We start from the raw sequence: 18,758 nt of genomic DNA, 5'->3' as shown, positions 1-18,758 counted from the left end.
TGGAAACACATAAGGGAGCCGGAACTGCGACCAATCTTGCACTAAGGCGTCTGCCGCCAGAGCTCTTTGATCGCGAGACCGCGCTATGAAGGTCGGGACCTTGTTGTTGTGCCGAGACGCCATTAGGTCGACGTCCGGCACCCCCCAGCGGCGGCAGATTTCCTGAAACACGTCCGGGTGAAGGGACCATTCCCCTGCGTCCATGCCCTGGCGACTGAGGAAGTCTGCTTCCCAGTTTTCTACGCCCGGGATGTGAACTGCTGATATGGTGGATGCTCTTTCCTCTACCCACATCAGAATCCGCCTGACTTCCCGGAAGGCTTGCCGACTGCGTGTCCCTCCTTGGTGGTTGATGTATGCCACCGCTGTGGAGTTGTCCGACTGAATTCGGATCTGCTTTCCTTCCAGCCACTGCTGGAAGGCTAATAGGGCAAGATACACTGCCCTGATCTCCAGAACATTGATCTGAAGGGTGGACTCCTGCTGAGTCCACGTCCCTTGAGCCCTGTGGTGGAGAAAAACTGCTCCCCACCCTGACAGACTCGCGTCTGTCGTGACCACTGCCCAGGATGGGGGCAGGAATGATCTTCCCTGCGATAATGAGGTGGGAAGAAGCCACCATAGCAGAGAATCCTTGGCCGTCTGAGAAAGGGAGACTTTCCTGTCTAGGGAAGTTGTCTTCCCGTCCCATTGGCGGAGAATGTCCCATTGAAGTGGACGCAGATGAAACTGCGCGAACGGGACTGCCTCCATTGCTGCCACCATCTTCCCTAGGAAGTGCATGAGGCGCCTTAAGGGGTGCGACTGACCCTGAAGGAGAGACTGCACCCCTGTCTGAAGAGACCGCTGCTTGTCCAGCGGAAGCTTCACTATCGCTGAGAGAGTATGAAACTCCATGCCAAGATACGTTAGTGATTGAGTCGGTGCCAGGTTTGACTTTGAAAAGTTGATGATCCACCCGAAAGTCTGGAGAGTCTCCAGCGCAACATTCAGGCTGTGTTGGCATGCCTCTTGAGAGGGTGCTTTGACAAGTAGATCGTCCAAGTAAGGGATCACCGAGTGTCCCTGAGAATGCAAGACTGCTACCACTGCCGCCATGACCTTGGTGAAAACCCGTGGGGCTGTCGCCAGACCAAATGGCAGAGCTACGAACTGGAGATGGTCGTCTCCTATCACGAAACGTAGAAAACGTTGGTGCTCTGTAGCAATCGGCACGTGGAGATAAGCATCTTTGATGTCTATTGATGCAAGGAAATCTCCTTGAGACATTGAGGCAATGACAGAGCGGAGGGATTCCATCCGGAACCGCCTGGCGTTCACATGCTTGTTGAGCAGCTTTAGGTCCAGAACAGGACGGAACGAGCCGTCCTTTTTTGGAACCACGAAGAGATTGGAGTAAAAACCTTGCCCTTGTTCCTGCAGAGGAACAGGGATCACCACTCCTTCTGCTTTTAGTGAGCACACCGCCTGCAGAAGGGCATCTGCTCGGTCGGGATGTGGGGAGGTTCTGAAGAACCGAGGCGGAGGACGAGAACTGAATTCTATCCTGTACCCGTGAGACAAAATGTCTGCTACCCACCGGTCTTTGACCTGTGGCAGCCAAATGTCGCAAAAGCGGGAGAGCCTGCCACCGACCGAGGATGCGGAGGGCTGAGGCCGAAAGTCATGAGGCAGCCGCCTTGGAAGCGGTTCCTCCGGTTGCTTTCTTGGGGCGTGACTGAGCCCGCCAGGAATCTGAGCTCCTATGCTCCTTCTGAGTCCCTTTGGACGAGGAGAATTGGGTCTTGCTGGAGCCTCGAAAGGACCGAAACCTCGACTGCCACTTCCTCTGTTGAGGTTTGCTTGATCTGGGCTGGGGTAAGGAGGAGTCCTTACCCTTGGATTGCTTAATGATTTCCGCCAATTGTTCACCAAACAGTCTATCCACAGATAGCGGCAAGCTGGTTAAACATTTTTTGGAAGCAGAATCCGCTTTCCATTCCTTTAACCACAAGGCTCTGCGCAAGACAACAGAGTTGGCAGACGCAATTGAGGTACGGCTTGTAGAGTCCAGGACAGCGTTGATAGCGTAAGTCGCAAACGCAGACATTTGCGAGGTTAGGGACGCTACTCGCGGCACTGCTGGACATATGATAGAGTCCACCTGTGCCAGGCCAGCTGAAATAGCTTGGAGTGCCCACACGGCCGCGAATGCTGGAGCAAACGACGCGCCGATAGCTTCATAGACAGACTTTAACCAAAGGTCCATCTGTCTGTCATTGGCATCTTTAAGTGAAGCCCCATCTTCCACTGCAACTATGGATCTAGCTGCAAGCCTGGAAATTGGGGGATCCACCTTTGGACACTGGGTCCAGCGTTTGACCACGTCAGGGGGAAAGGGATAACGTGTATCCTTAAGACGTTTGGAGAAACGCTTATCTGGGTAGGCATGGTGTTTCTGGACTGATTCTCTGAAGTCAGCGTGGTCCAGAAAAGTACTCAGTTTAGGCTTGGGATACCTGAAATGGAACTTCTCCTGCTGTGCAGCTGCCTCCTCTGCAGAAGGGGCTGGGGGAGAAATATCCAACAGTCTATTGATGGCCGCTATAAGGTCATTTACCATGGCGTCACCATCAGGAGTATCCAGATTGAGAGCGGTTTCAGGATTAGACTCCTGATCACCCTCCTCTGTCTCATCATGTAGAGACTCTTCTCGCTGAGACCCTGATCCACGTGATGACGTGGGGGGTCTCTCCCAGCGAGCACGCTTAGGCTGCCTGGGACTGTCATCTGAATCAGAGCCGTCAGGCTGAGATGCCTGGGACCCCCTTGAAGCACTGATTAACTCCAACTGAGGGGGACCGGGGAACATTGCCGCAGCAGTGTCCATGGACTGAGTAACTGGCCTGGCCTGCAAGGTCTCTAGGATTTTTGTCATAGTGACAGACATCCTGTCAGCAAAAACAGCAAACTCTGTCCCCGTCACCGGGACAGGGTTCACCGGCAACTCTGCCTGGGCCACTACCACCATAGGCTCCGGCTGACGAAGTGGCACAGGGACCGAACATTGCACACAATGGGGGTCATTGTAACCTGCCGGTAGATTAGCCCCACAAGCGGCACAAGCAGCGTTCACAGCCTGTGTCTTGGCACCCTTGCGTTTTGCAGATGACATGTTGTCGTCTCCTCAGAGCAATAGGGGTATACAGCCAAGAAGCGACCTTACAGTGCAATATATATAGATATATCTGGTACAGGAAAAAGTACACCAAATAACACTGTGGCACTAGTGGGGCCAGCACGAATGTGCTGCTTACCGCCCGCTTAACGCGGGTGTGTGGTCGCTAGAAATCCCTTGTCTGGGTTTCTCCCAGAGCCTGTGTCCGTTCCCCAGCCAGACTGCATGCAGGAATGGCTGCCGGCATCTCTGTGGAGGGGGGGCGGGCCCTGGGTGTGCTCAGACAAAAAGCGGGAAACCTGCGTCCCACTGTGCCCAGTGAGAGGGCTGGAGCATGTAAATAAGGCTCCAGCCCTCGGCGCTGACGATTGCACAACGCCTGTCCCCTTCCCTGATTGACAGGGAGGGGGCGGGAACGAGGCGGAGCTAGGCCGCAAAAGCCGGGGACTAGATTTATAAGCGCCGCCGTCGTAAAAGCACGGTCGGCGCTAAGTCCCCGGCGCACTACAAGTCCCAGCCGCGCCGCCGCTCCCGGAGCGGCCGGCGCGGTAGTTCCCAACACATAAAGTCACTCAGCTAAGCTGCAGTGACTCAAACCCCAGCGCGCAGCGCTACTGTCCCCGGCGCACTAGCACACCCAGCAAGTCTGGAGTGTGCGCGGCCAGTCCATAGGGGGACACAGAGTACCTGAATGTTGCAGGGCCTTGTCCCTGAACGGTACCCCGGCTCCTTATCCAGCAGGTTCAATGGGTCTGTGGACGGAGCCCGGCCTCAGGGCTTGGAGGCCGGTAAGATCCCACTTCCTCAGAGCCCCTCAGGGGGATGGGGAAGGAAAACAGCATGTGGGCTCCCGCCTCCGTACCCGCAATGGGTACCTCAACCTTACAAACCGCAAGTGGGGTGAGAAGGGAGCATGCTGGGGGCCCTATATGGGCTCTCTTTTCTTCCATCCGATATAGTCAGCAGCTACTGCTGACTAAACAGTGGAGCTATGCGTGGATGTCTGACCTCCTTCGCACAAAGCAGAAAACTGGTGAGCCAGTGATCCCACTGGGGGTGTATAGCCAGAAGGGGAGGGGCCTTACACTTTTTAGTGTAATTGCTTTGTGTGGCCTCCGGAGGCAGTGCTATACACCCAATCGTCTGGGTCTCCCAATGGAGCGCCGAAGAAAGTAAAGATTTTTCTCCACTTGCCGCCTCTAACTGGGCATGGTGCTCACTCCAATGCATAGAAGTGAAGTCTGGATGTATCACTTCCATGGAGTGAAGCGAAGTGCTTGACTGCTTCGGAGTAAAGGCCCCGCTACACGCAGCGACGTATCTAACGATATATTGCCGGGGTCACGGATTCCGTGACGCACATCCAGCATCATTAGCGGCGTCGTTGCGTGTGACACCAACGAGCGGCCGTTAACGATGGAAAATACTCACCAAATCGTCCATCGTTGACACGTCGCTCATTTTCAAAAAATTATTCATTGTTAAGGACACAGGTTGTTCGTTGTTCCCGAGGCAGCACACATCGCTGTGTGTGACACCTCAGGAACGACGAACTACAGCTTACCTGCGGCCGCCAACAATGAGGAAGGAAGGAGGTGGGCGGGATGTTACGGCCACTCATCTCTGCCCCTCCGCTTCTATTGGGCGGCCGCTTAGTCACGCCGCTGTGACGCCGCATGAACCGCCCCCCTTAGAAAGGAAGACGGTTCACCGGCCACAGCGACGTCGCTAGGTAGGTAAGTCCGTGTGGCGGCTCCTAACGATATTGTGCGCCACGGGCAGCGATTTGCCCGTGACGCACAAACGACGGGGGCGGGTACGCTCGCTAGCGATATCGCTATGTGTAAAGCCCCCTTTAGTGGCATCTTATTCTCAGTGTTTTGATAAGTCTTCCACAATTCTCCTTCTTAGTTTTCTTATAGAGCGGCCAATGTCCTGCATGTTACATGAAGTACAGATGATGCCATAAAACTACATGGTGGGAATTGTAATTATGAAAGATTTCATGTTATGTACCTTATCTGGGGAACTAAAGAATGAAAGTTTTTAATTTTCGGCAAATCTGCATACAATGCATCTGAGACATGGACAATTAAAGAAACCCTGGGTATTAAGCCAGTGAGTGATTGATGGTTTATGACTGGGGATTACACTGGGACAGAGCATGTTTCCCAATATAGACTCCTTCAGGTCACACATTTACATCCCTGATTAATGAGCTTACCTATGTGAATTCTTTGGTGTTTAAGAAGACTTGATTTATGTGCAAAACATTTCCCACATTCTGAACATGAAAAAGACTTCTCTCCTGTGTGCGTTTTCTGGTGTCTAACAAGATTTGATTTCTGGTTAAAATGTTTCCCACATTCTGAACATGAAAAAGGCTTCTCCCCTGTGTGAGTTCTCTGATGTATAACAAAATGTGATTTATGTGCAAAATGTTTCCCACATTCTGAACATGAAAAAGGCTTCTCCCCTGTGTGAGTTCTCTGATGTATAACAAAATGTGATTTATGTGCAAAATAGTTTCCACATTCTGAACATGAAAAAGACTTCTCCCCTGTGTGAGTTCTCTGATGTATAACAAAATGCGATTTACGTTCAAAACAGTTTCCACATTCTGAACATGAAAAAGGCTTCTTTCCTGTGTGAGTTTTCTGACAACTAACAGATTCTGAAGAAAATCTTTTCTCCCCTGTGTAAATATTTTGATGGATTTTTTCATATTTTGAAGTTGAAAATGGCTTGTTTGCTGTAAAAGCACTTTGATTTCTACCGCCTCTGTTGTGCCTTTTATTTTTCTTAATAGTTTGTGATGAATCAAAAGGTAGGACTTGTTTAATAGAATCAGATGATAGATCTTTGCTGTGTAGAAATGATGTTATATCTGGAATAGTGGCATTCACTTCAGTTATATCTTGTGTGATTGCAACATCATCTGATTTAAAAATTGAAGATGTCAGTTGTCCATCTGATCTCCTGGTACAGTCATCTGCCAAGAATAAAAATTATTTTTAATATAAACAAATTTAAGGATTTAATTTACAAAATAACTAAATAAATTGCAAGTTATAGAAATTAGCAGCAAATAGAGTCTTTAAATTTGCTACATAGAAGGAGTACCAACACAAGCAAGATTTAGAAATATATTAAATATTTATTATAGTAAAGTGCTGTAAGGTACAAAAGTGAAAACAAATATAAATAGTAGAACCGGAGGGAAGCTGAAGGGGAAAGAACCCCACATGTCCCGGAGAAGGAGAAAAAAAAAAGAGGATTTTTTTCACTCCAAAGTGATCCGTGAAAAACTATGGGCAATTTCCCAGGCCAACAAGTGGAGCTGCATCGAGATGAACCACAAGCTCACATGGAATGAAAACCTTCCATGTGCAGCAAAATGAATAAAGGCAGCACTACTCACCAGGCCAGATCACTTGTACACCGGGGTAAGACACGTGGGGACCGGCGTCCCAACACGTGTTTCGCGTCAGGCATGCTTCGTCGGGGGACGGATAAAAGAAGTGCACAATTCTGACCTTAAATAGGTACCCAAGAATGCTCAGATCCACCCACCACGCGCGCGTCACTGAGAGCTTCAGAGACAGGAACACAACCGAGATCCGGCGTCCACAGCGGGGACCGAATGGAAGAAAACTTCCTGTGACGTCACCAATGTATTCCGGCCCCGCTGTTAGGGACGCCGCCACGGCAGTATCCAGGCAACGGAAACTCCCAATGACGCGTCACAGGGTGTAACCCCCTCCAAAGGAATTACAACTGCTAATTCTGTATACTGGGGAGAAAGATACTCCCAATACAGTGCGGCAGAAAGCTCACACCCCCTCCAAAGGAAAACATGCCGCCACCCACTCCACACAGCAGAAGCAAGGATTGCACAGTAGATACTACTCAACAAGGTAAGGAAGATGATAAAGCATTTCCTGATTGTGCAGAGATGCACCATGTAAGAGAAAAGAGAGAAAGCTTGAAAAAATAGGTGCATAAGATGGATAACCGACTCATCAATAACAGATATGGCAATAACTAATAGGACACTTAAATATGAATACAAAAGAGTAATCCAATAGCACCCAAACATAAGGTTATAAGTTAAAATTGCTATATCGCAGAATTTCTGTGCATCTTCATTGCCTGCTGTGCTTGGTGGGATCCGGTATATAGATGTTAGGATGTCATCATGTTGGCAGGCGAACTTCATCCATTCATATTATTCCACAAAATTTGGGGTAAATTAGGACAAAGAGATAGAAGATAAAAAGGGGAGGGAAGAAGAAGGAGGGGGGAAAAAAGGGAGGAATGGAAAGAGGGGTGGGTACCAAGCAACTAAACAAAAGACAAAAAACACACTTAAAATAGAGAACTATAAGGACTGTCCAAAACAACAGACCGCACAAGCAGTCCAATTATACATCATAAAAATATGTAGAACACCCGTGCGGGCACGCAAGTATAACGCATGCATGGTCACAAGGGCGCCACCACATCATGTCCACTCCAAGGAATGGGGCATCCGAATAACCTGACAGGGATCCAAAATGGGAGAGAGAGGAAAGGGCCACCCCTACAAGGATCCACCTAAAGAAAAGGAGAAATGGAAGAGGGGGCCCCCCCCGGGACACTAGGTGCCATGTCACAGGAAAGGCACAAAAGTGAGGCGCTCATTAAGACCATGGGGAGCCATAGTCCCCAAAGTAAAAATCCAGCGGCACTCGACCTGTGCTAGTCGTTTTTTGATATCTCCTCCACGTATACCCAGATGTACCTTGTCGATACCGCGAATCTTCAGAGATTTAGGGTCACAATTGTGAGCCTCTCTGAAGTGCCGGGGTATCATTTTCAAGGAATCTGGGTTAATGACCTCCTTAGCTGCGAGGATGTGCCGCACATGTTCTCTTGTGCGTACCCGGAGCTCACGGGAAGTCAATCAGATGTATATCTTGCCACAGCCACACACGGCATAATAAATTACGCCGGATGTGCTGCAGGAGATATACTCTCGGATACGGAATTTCCTCTTCCCATCCGCTGAGGAGAAATGGGTGGCCAGAACAATATTTTGACATCCTCGACAGCTACCACAGGGGTAACAGCCAACACGTTGGGGACCACAGTCAAAGGGGGGGGGGGTTTCTTTGCCACATAGTGGCTATGTAGAAGGATATCTCTGAGACTCCTACCCCTCTTTGCCGTCATCAGGGGACGTGCCGGGAGGTATCCCTCGATAGAAGATTCAGTCTGAAGGATCCCCCAATGTTTATTAAGCACACCCCTTATTTGGTTCCATTGGCGGCAATATGTGGAGATAAACCTAGCCACCGGTCTGGATGTTACTTCTGTGGTATTTTTCTCAACCAACAGTTGGTCACGTCGGGAGAATTTAGCTCGCTGGTATCCACGTTTAATAGATCTGCCACTATATCCCCTGCTAGTGAATCTCTCATGTCCCTGTATTCCTCCTCAAAAACACGATCCGAGGAGCACAGTCTGCGCAATCGCAGAAACTGGCCCATCGGAATCGCGTTGACTGTTGACTGTGGATGTCCTGAGGTGGCATGGAGAAGAGAATTCACCGCAGTGGACCTGCGGAAGATGTTAGTGGATACCATGCCGCTGTGCTCAATTGAGATCTGGATGTCCAGAAAATCGATGGCCCGTGGACCAATACGGTAAGTCAAGACGATGTTAAGGTCGTTGGAGTTAAGTCGACGCACAAAATCTTCGAACTCAGAACCGGTTCCTCCCCAGACGACCAGAATGTCGTCTATATAGCGGAGACAACACTGCGCATGGGAGCTCGCCGGCACGCCGTCCCCGAAAACCTCCCTCTCCCAGAAACCGAGAAAGAGGTTTGCGTAAGACGGCGCGCAAGCCGCCCCCATCTCAGTGCCCCGCCTCTGTTGGAAGAACCGGCCCCGAAAAACGAAGAAGTTGTGCGTCAACACAAACTCTAGCAACTCCATAATAAGGTTGGATAATGACCTATCGAGATTACTGGCATCCAGAAAAAAAATGCACAGCTCTGAGCCCATCATGATGGCCAATGCTGGAGTATAGGGCCTCCACGTCCATGGTTGCCAGTGATACCTCCTTCTCCAAGACTAAACCTTCCAGCCGCCTCAGGACGTCAGAAGAGTCTCTGACATTGGAGGGCAACGTCTCCACAAGTGGGTGCAGATAGTATTCAATAAACTTGCACGTGACGTCACAGAGCCCTCCCATGCCAGAGACTATAGGACGTCCCGGGGGTACACTGAGGTTTTTATGAATCTTGGGGAGGAGGTAAAAGGTTGGAACCACCGGCGATTTTACGAGGAGACCCTCAGACTTTTTTGGGGATAGTCCCTGCCTCAAATGCCCTCAACAATATCAACTCTAGATCGTGTGTATAACCCCTCACTGGATTATGATGGAGGAGTTCATATGATTCTCGTTCTTTGAGCTGCCTCCATCTCATATAGTTCCACCGGACAGATCACCACGTTCCCCCCCTTATCTGCAGGCTTAATAACAACTCCCCCTAAGGCCTGTATCACTCTCAATGCTTGTTCTTGTTGCTTTGAGAGATTATTGATACCGCCTCTTCGGGAGAGTTCCTGGATGTCTCTAGTCACTAAATCCCCGAAGATTTGAATCGGGGGACAAAGTGATAGGGGGGAACATGGTTGATCTTGGCATCACATGTCGGGGAAAATTGCCTGAGGGAGAGTTACCTGGTGGGTGGCCCGCAGACTCCTCCTCCAACTCAAGTGCTGCAAGAGCCTCTTGTTCCATGGCTGACATACATTGTGCTCCTAGATCTTTCTTGGAGCGTAGCTTATGTAACACCAGCTTCCGCAGGAACAGATGAAGGTCCTTGATTACTGAAAAAACATTAAAATTAGACTGAGGAACAAAGGTCCGTCCCAATTTGAGGACCTCCAGCTGTGATGGAGTCAACTGGTGTTTAGATAAATTAATTACCTCTAAATTAGCATTACTACTCTTCTTCTGTAGTGGAAGAGGAGTCCCACCCCCGTCACCACGAGCTGCCGCATGTTTGTTTCGAGCTATGGTAGCTCTGGTGTTAGAGAGAACTGGTGATGTTAGACCTAACGCTGGTTCTTCATCCAGTGAGGAGACAGACGATGCTGAACTTGATACTGATGAGGCATTATGTTTCTTTTTGTTGTGGGGAGTACCCAGACAACGAAAGACCTGGCCATTCCGGTAATCTGTGACATCTTGTTGATACTTTTTGGTCTTGATACTGAATATCTCTCTCTCCCACTTGGAAAATTTCCTATCAAGTGACTCATTAAATTTAGTGAGCTCATCAGTGGTTAGTTCCGAGGTCAACTGGGTCTGAGCGTCAGATATTTCTGTTTCCAACTCATGAATAGATTTCTCATTCATCTCAATGAGGAGCTGCATGAAGGTATTAGAACAACTCGCCGCAGCTTCCTCCCACCTCTTTTTAAAGGATTCTTCTGAGAAAACATATGAGGGAAACACTCTGACCCTAAGTCCCCTCAGAACCAACCCCCTTTCCAGAAATCTCTTGATAAAAGCCACATTCCACCAGAAGCGTGTCTTTCTATTGAGCATTGTTTTAAGACCGTTCATGCGGTGCAGGGCAGTCCAAGAACTCAAATTATGTACAGTCATGGCCAAAAGTTTTGAGAATGACACCAAAATTATATTTTCACATGATCTGCTGCCCTCTGGCTTTTAATTGTGTTTGTCTGATATTTACATCACATACAGAAATATAATTGCAATCATATTATAAGTACCAAAAGGTTGACAGGTAGAATGAGTTAATGCAGCAAGTCAATATTTGCAGTGTTGACCCTTCTTCAGGACCTCTGCAATTCTCCCTGGCATGCTCTCAATCAACTTCTGGACCAAATCCTGACTGATAGCTGTCCATTCTTGCATAAGCAATGCTTGCATTTTGCCAGAATTTGTTGGTTTTTGTTTGTCCACCCGTCTCTTGATGATTGCCCACAAGTTCTCAATGGGATTAAGATCTGGGGAGTTTCCAGGCCATGGACCCAAAATCTCTATGCTTTGTTCCATGAGCCATTTAGTGATCACCTTTGCTTTATGGCAAGGTGCTCCATCATGCTGGAAAAGGCATTGTTGGGCGCCAAAATGCTCTTGGACAGTTGGGAGAAGTTGCTCTTGGAGGACATTCTGGTACCATTCTTTATTCATGGCTGTGTTTTTAGGCAAGACTGTGAGTTAGCCGATTCCCTTGGCTGAGAAGCAACCCCACACATGAATCGTTTCAGGATGCTTAACAGTTGGCATGAGACAAGACTGGTGGTTGTGCTCACCTCTTCTTCTCCTAATAAGCTGTTTTCCAGATGTCCCAAACAATCAAAAAGGGGATTCATCTGAGAAAATGACTTTACCCCAGTCCTCAGCAGTCCACTCCCTGTACATTTTGCAGAATATCAGTCGGTCCCTGATGTTTTTTCTGGAGAGAAGTGGCTTCTTTGCTGCCCTCCTTGAAACCAGGCCTTGCTCAAAGAGTCTCCGCCTCACAGTGCGTGCAGAAGTACTCACACCAGCCTGCTGCCATTGCTGAGCTAGCTCGGCACTGCTGGTAGTCCGATCCCGCAGCTGAAACAGTTTTAAGATACGGTCCTGGCGTTTGCTGGTCCTTCTTGGGCATCCTGGAGCCTTTTTGGCAACAATGGAAGCTCTCTCCTTGAAGTTCTTGATGATGCGATAGATTGTTGACTGAGGTGCAATCTTTGTAGCTGCGATACTCTTCCCTGTTAGGCCATTTTTGTGCAGAGCAATGATGGCTGCACGTGTTTCTTTAGAGATAACCATGGTTAACTGAAGAGAAACAATGATACCAAGCACCAGACTCCTTTTAAAGTGTCCAGTGGTGTCATTCTTACTTAATCATGACTGACTGATCGCCAGCCCTGTCCTCATCAACACCCACACCTGTGTTAATGGAACAATAACTAAAACAATGTTAGCTGCTCCTTTTAAGGCAGGAATGCAATGATGTTGAAATGTGTTTTGGGGGTTAAAGTTCATTTTCTTAGCCAATATTGACTTTGCAAGTAATTGCTGTTAAGCTGATCACTCTTTATGACATTCTGGAGTATATGCAAATTGCCATTAGAAAAACTGAAGAAGTAGAGTTTGTAAAAATTAATATTTGTAGCATTCTCAAAAGTTTTGGCCATGACTGTATCTCATCCCTTTCAGCTTGAAACACCCGATCCAGTTGTGTTTCCCACGTTTTTTCGCGGGCTTTGAGATCCATTGGACCCTGTAAAAGAGCTGTGATAATCCACAGTAAGACTATAGTTTGAAATAAACAAGGACCTTTTGTACCTTACAGCACTTTACTATAATAAATATTTAATATATTTCTAAATCTTGCTTGTGTTGGTACTCCTTCTATGTAGCAAATTTAAAGACTCTATCTGCTGCTAATTTCTATGTTCTATGAGTTGTTGCTTGTAGTTATGCGATCTATTTATGGTCCTTGTTGATTTCAAATTGCAAGTTATGCAGCAAAATTTAATTATTTACATTATCCGTGTTTTGCACCTGTTCCCTCCATTTTTATCAGTGGGTTTCACTGCATCCTGTTACTACATTGGATTCTTTGGCCTGGGCAGGTAAACATCATTGCCCTTTTGTTAGTGTTAAACCGGAGATGATTAATATAAATATGCCGGGGGCTGAAGCCTTGCACCTTAGTTCTACATTTCCCTTTAACTGGCGGAATGACCACATCAAATAAATAGGGATCACTAAATACTCCAAATTTTTTATCTCTTCTATGTAATATTGTGATTTTTTTAACTGGTCAAGGCTCTTGCCTTCATGGTTCGGTAGAGTTAATGTGCTAAAGACGAACATTTTACCAAGGATCCATTACCTCTTCCAGACTATCCCCATCAATCTCCCCAGATCTTTCTGAGACTTAAAATCTTTTTCCTCCAGGTTCATTTGGAGAACCTCGAGGTCCAGGCTTTCATACTCAGTATTGGCACGCTCTAGGGCACTAGCAGGGGCAGGTGTGCCAGTTTTTGATATACCATAAAGACACCAATGCTTAATTGTATTTTGAATATAATCATAAATCCTTACAACAAACTATGGACGGAGCTGGAAGAATCTATGAATCCTATTGCATTAGATTTCTCTGGGATGGGGAGATTCATAAATATAATATCTCTTCTATACCTGGCCCTATGCCTCTGTTCATATGGGATCATAACACCCATAGTTCTGGTAAATAAGCACCCAATGAAAGTATTATGCACTTGAATCATAGTAAGCAGGCAAGAGAAAAAAAATATACAAAAGTTGTTATATCAGCATACAAGTATATAACATACATACAAGTACATAGCCTATAGAGCCAATGACCATATTAGTAAGGTGTATATCAATGGGAAAGATAAAAGTTCCTATAAAGCCAGAAAAATTTAGATATAAATGATCGGCAGAGATATCAAAAGCATGTACCCAAATACAAACCAAATAATATAAAGTGCGGGGTGACCAGGGGAGGCTGGGGCCACACGCTGTCCTGGTTACCCTGCACTTTATATTAATTTGCTATAGTGCAATCTGCACCAGCGTCTTGATTTATTCAGGCAGGTGCTACAGCATGCAGCACACTCCTTTACATCTTTGCTTTGTATTTGGGTACATGCTTTTTATTTATCTGCCGAAGTAGCTTCAAGCGTCTTGGTAATTTATCCGATGAGGACGGAGCCTTTTATGATCCATTCTCAACCCGCTCCAAAATCGGGGTACTAGCACGAGGGGGATAGGACTTTCCCTATACACCACCCAGAAAATACCAAGCGTAAACCCTGAGAGCAAGCTCATTCCGTTAGCCATACGGGTGAGCTGAACCCGACTAGTTTAAGGGACCAGTTAGAAGAAGGTGCTAAGGAAAAGGTCACAGGCTAACAAGCAACACTAACGGGCACGGATCCAAGCGTGCCCCCCCCCTTCCTTGCCGCAGCGGTGCTCAGAACTTTTGTTTACAAGTTGTCGATGTCAGCGTTATTGGACTGAGTGAGTACGCAGTGACCCTTACCTCCCCAACGGTATCCCTTCTCCAGCACCACCAAGCCCCGGGCATCCCCCCTACCCACGGAGGGGTTAAACACCTGGCTGCCATTCCATCACCACCGGGTGCTCTCAACGGCAGCGGTGGTACTCCACCTTAACACACATCGTGGGTGGCGTCACAAACTTCCTCTATACAGTCCCCTGTAAATACTCCCCTTTTTAGTTTGAGTGGCCGCACGACCCCACGGGTCCGGAGACATCTCGAAGCACCGCTGATCCGGATCTGAGTAGCCCGGCTGCTGACGTGGGGGTGCCACAAATGCCCTCCACCCTCCCCTTTACCTGTTGAAAAGCCTATCTCCCAGGTGAGGCATGTTGCTTTGGCTCTAGGCTTGAAACCCATTGAGAACCTAATACCGCCTGGTCACTCTTACAGTCAGGCCTGGATGGAGTATGGTCACATATCTGGTCTCTTCCATTCAATCCCAAGTCAAGAGGTTTGGCTGATCACTAAAACGCCAACAATCAATAAGTGAACTCTGGTATTGCATTACTGCTATAGGAATATATGAAAAAAGTGACATTTACTGTAGTTGATGTATTGGCCAATCCATGTAAGCCCGGTCACCACGGCAAGGTAATCTCTGTAAACCAGGAACCTAACTTGAAATGCAACTATCTGGGCTAAAAACCTCCATGTCTGGGCAGCTAGACTCCTGCTATAAAGGGAAATAAACACAGCCTGGTTATAGGGTGGACTTTAGCTGCCCAGACATGGAGGTTTTTAGCCCAGATAGTAGCATTTTAAGTTAGGTTCCCAGTTTACAGAGATTACCTTGCTGTGGTGACCGGGCTTACATGTATTGGCCAATACATAAGCTAAATATCTCTTTTTTCATATAATCCTATAGCAGTAATACAATACCAGAATTCCCTTATTTATTGTTGGCTTTTTACTGTGCAGATGTATGCATCCTGTAGTTACCACGTTTTTCAGCTAGAACCTATTCACACTTGGAATGTTGGATGTGCGGTCAGTTTTTTGATATTTGAAGAGGTTTGGCTGAGACCCTAAGGGTATGTGCCTTTTCGATGAAGTAAAACACGCTACATCCAAAACACTGCAGACACGGATCGTGGCCACATACTTAATGGAGTTTTAAAAACTTTGTATCAAAGAGGAAGCTCCTTCTCAGGGTGTTTCTCTGCTGAGTAGGTTGTTGAGGGAAATAGAAAGCTTAAATTCCCTGGCTCCATTTCACGGGGCATGGGAACCGGAGCTCAATAGATCATTTTCTCCTGTGAGTGGGATGAGATCTTTACCTTTACTCATAAGATTTTCATATCTTGTCATATTCAAGAGACAAACTATAAGATCTTGTCCAGGTGGTATAAGACCCCCGAGTGCATTCATTTAGGGTGGATCCTACCTGTAAGATCTGCCTGATACAGATCTCACTCCAACAGAAGGGCGTCCAATGCACAAAATAATGGGGACAGTTTTGGGTGGAGGACCATGTGGGGGTCTAGCAGCAGAATGGTGACCATTTGATATGGCCGGACTACAACCCTGATAAAGCAGCCACAGCCGGTGACTGAGAAGAATCTGTGACTACTCTACATTTAGTGCTCACTACTCACCTGGGCGGTTATCTGTAGGAATCTCCTCTTTACTCCGCTCATCACCCCTCACATATGTCTCTGTAGTATTAATATGGGGCAGATCTTCCCCCTGAAACAAATATTGTAAAAGTCACAGACAGATGGAGAAGTCCCATCTATGATCAGCTCTAATCCTGCCATCTCCACCGCTCTCATTACACAAGTATAACACATATAATACTGGAGGATAAAACAAGACTGAGCACAAGACCTTCACAGCCGTCTACACATCATAGGAGATTTCATGGCTCCTTCTCTCCATCTACCTGATGATCCTGAGGAACATCGGGGTCTTCTTGTTTACAGTCCTGTGGGAGAAGAGGACGGGGACATCTCTCTGGTGTTGTCCTCTTACTGGATAGACCTGGAGGAGACACATACAGGGACTGAATTCATTCCTTACATACAGGTTATAGGCTGTGTGTGTTTAGTCCTGTCTATTACCTGGTGATGTCGGGGGCTGGGGAATCTCCATCATGACGTCCTTGTACAGATCTTTGTGTCCTTCTAAATACTCCCACTCCTCCATGGAGAAATAGACGGTGACGTCCTGACACCTTATAGGAACCTGACACATACAATGATACCGTCACCCCCGATCCCTTCATAGCGTTACTGTATAATGTCCCAGCATTCCCAGCAGTGTCACCTCTCCAGTCAGCAGCTCAATCATCTTGTAAGTGAGTTCTAGGATTTTCTGGTCATTGATGTCCTCATGTATCGGGGGGTGAGGTGGAGGCCCCGTGATTGGGCTCAGGGGTCTTCCCCATCCCTCAGACACAGGGGCCTGACAGCGCTCACTAGAGGTCTTCTTCACTACTGTGTAATCCTGGTTATGGAGAGACACAGTAAGAAATCTCACTCCAGACATTTCCAGAGCCCTCACCTCTCCAGTTCTGTCCATCTGTTATTCCCATAGATAAGAATGATGTAATGTGACATCATCAGAATCTCTCACCTCTCCAGTAAGCCGGAAGAGGATCTCTAGGGTGAGGTGTAACATCCTCTCCGCCATCTTGTCCCTGTCCATATCCATCCTTCACGGGGCAATCAGGAGAATTCTCTTCTATAGAAGATCTCCACTGAGAGGATCCGATATTATAAGGACCTGAATGGGGAGAAGATGACGATATAACATCATAAAGAATCCGCTGTAATAATACAATTACTGGAGAGAATAAGGGGAAGCATATAATGAGAACATTCTGGGGGAACATTATACTGTGTGGAGGGCAGAAAGGGGCCGAGGACTGAGGGCAGAAAGGGGCCGGGGACTGAGGGCAGAAAGGGGCCGAGGATTGAGGGCAGAAAGGGGCCGGTGACCGAGGGCGGAAAGGGGCCGGTGACCGAGGGCGGAAAGGGGCCGGTGACCGAGGGCGGAAAGGGGCCGGTGACCGAGGGCGGAAAGGGGCCGAGGACCGAGGGCAGAAAGGGGCCGAGGACCAAGGGCAGAAAGGGGCCGAGGACCGAGGGCAGAAAGGGGCCGAGGACCGAGGGCAGAAAGAGGCTGAGGACTGAGGGCAGAAAGAGGCCGAGGACTGAGGGCAGAATGGGGCCGAGGACTGAGGGCAAAAAGGGGCCGAGGACTGAGGGCAGAAAGGGGCCGAGGACTGAGGGCAGAAAGGGGCTGAGGACTGAGGGCAGAAAGAGGCTGAGGACTGAGGGCAGAATGGGGCTGAGGACTGAGGGCAGAAAGGGGCCGAGGACTGAGGGCAGACGGGTTTCCTCACTTCCGGCCTCTCATAGTTGGGGCGTCTGTATCTATTAAAGGAAAATGAACAAGAACCTCATGATTCATAGAAATCAGCGAGAGAAAAACACCAAGAAAGTCTCAGAGCTGAAGGGGTTAATGTCACCTGTGATAAATAATGGGGAATTTCCACACACCTCCCCCTGCAGAGCCGCTGTCACAGGCAACAGTCATGTGGTTTCTGGCCATGGAAGGTCACAATGTTTGGCTGTGCAGGATGCTCCCTGACTTTCCATTGCTCCTGCTGTCGGTATGCATTGGTATAGGAGCTTTCCTGCTGGATTCATCTCACCCTTTTGGACTGTTAGGGCAATGAGGACCCTCCATTTTGTCTTAACCAGAAATAAAGCTTGGTTCAGTTAAATAAACTTGCTGATATAAGACAGAATACTGTTAGAACATAAAACTTTCCATTTCTAATAATATATTAGTTATTAACTAGTATAGCAAGGTTGTAATGTTTGTTCAGCAGGAAGTCGCCTTCCACCCAGCTGCTGATCATCAGCATTCTCTGGGTGCTTAAATACCCCTTCCTTCCTTGGACTGATGCTGGTGATATTTTCAGTTCATTCAATCTGTGGATGCAAGCAGGTGGCTTGTGCTCCTCTGTGGTATTGCTGTTGAACTTCTACCTGTGTCACCTGTAGATAAGTAGTTCATGCACTTTCCTGTGTGTCCTTGTTTCTTCTTTAGTGTTTAGTGGGGTTGATGAAGAGGTCGTCCCACCCGTTCCCTATTTAGGGCCCAGCAGTAGTTATCGCTAGGTATATGGCTCGGCCGCAGAGGTGCATAACCTATCTAGGGTGATGAGGGACCCCAGGGACCAGCAGTAGGATCGGTCAGGGGTCACCATCTACCTCTTCCCGAAACAGGGTTTGCCTTCCCTTTTACCGTTCGCTTGGACTTACCTGTACTCAGCGTAACAGCCGCACACTAGATATATGGCTGCTCTGTGCTTCCAGGACCTGTGATGATGTCACATGGAGGGGAGGAGTCAGGGGTCACATGGTCAGCTCCTCAGTGTATGCAGGACTCTGCTGTGCTGGTTGTCATGGTGCTGGATGAGGGGAAGTTTATGTGTGGGGTCAGGAGGGGTTTACAGTGTGGATGTAGCAGAGCCGC

The 18,758-nt window shown here is 48.0% G+C and overlaps 1 protein-coding gene across 1 annotated transcript in view; it reads right to left on the bottom strand.

Annotated features, from left to right (window-relative positions):
* The window catches only part of LOC142313105 (uncharacterized), a 327,654-nt gene extending 311,732 nt beyond the window's left edge, over positions 1 to 15,922 (bottom strand). The window contains 3 exon segments of the mRNA XM_075352090.1: positions 5,382 to 6,149; positions 9,889 to 10,038; positions 15,866 to 15,922. Of these exon segments, the coding sequence (XP_075208205.1) occupies positions 5,382 to 6,149; positions 9,889 to 9,958 (838 nt within the window). The 5' untranslated portion in view covers positions 9,959 to 10,038; positions 15,866 to 15,922.
* Positions 15,923 to 18,758: the final 2,836 nt, after the last annotated feature.

This window comes from Anomaloglossus baeobatrachus, chromosome 5, assembly GCF_048569485.1.
Source record: "Anomaloglossus baeobatrachus isolate aAnoBae1 chromosome 5, aAnoBae1.hap1, whole genome shotgun sequence".
In the NCBI taxonomy this organism is placed as follows: Eukaryota; Metazoa; Chordata; class Amphibia; order Anura; family Aromobatidae; genus Anomaloglossus; species Anomaloglossus baeobatrachus.
The sequence above is the reverse complement of the archived record's forward strand: the minus strand, read 5'-3'. Positions and strand labels throughout refer to the sequence as shown.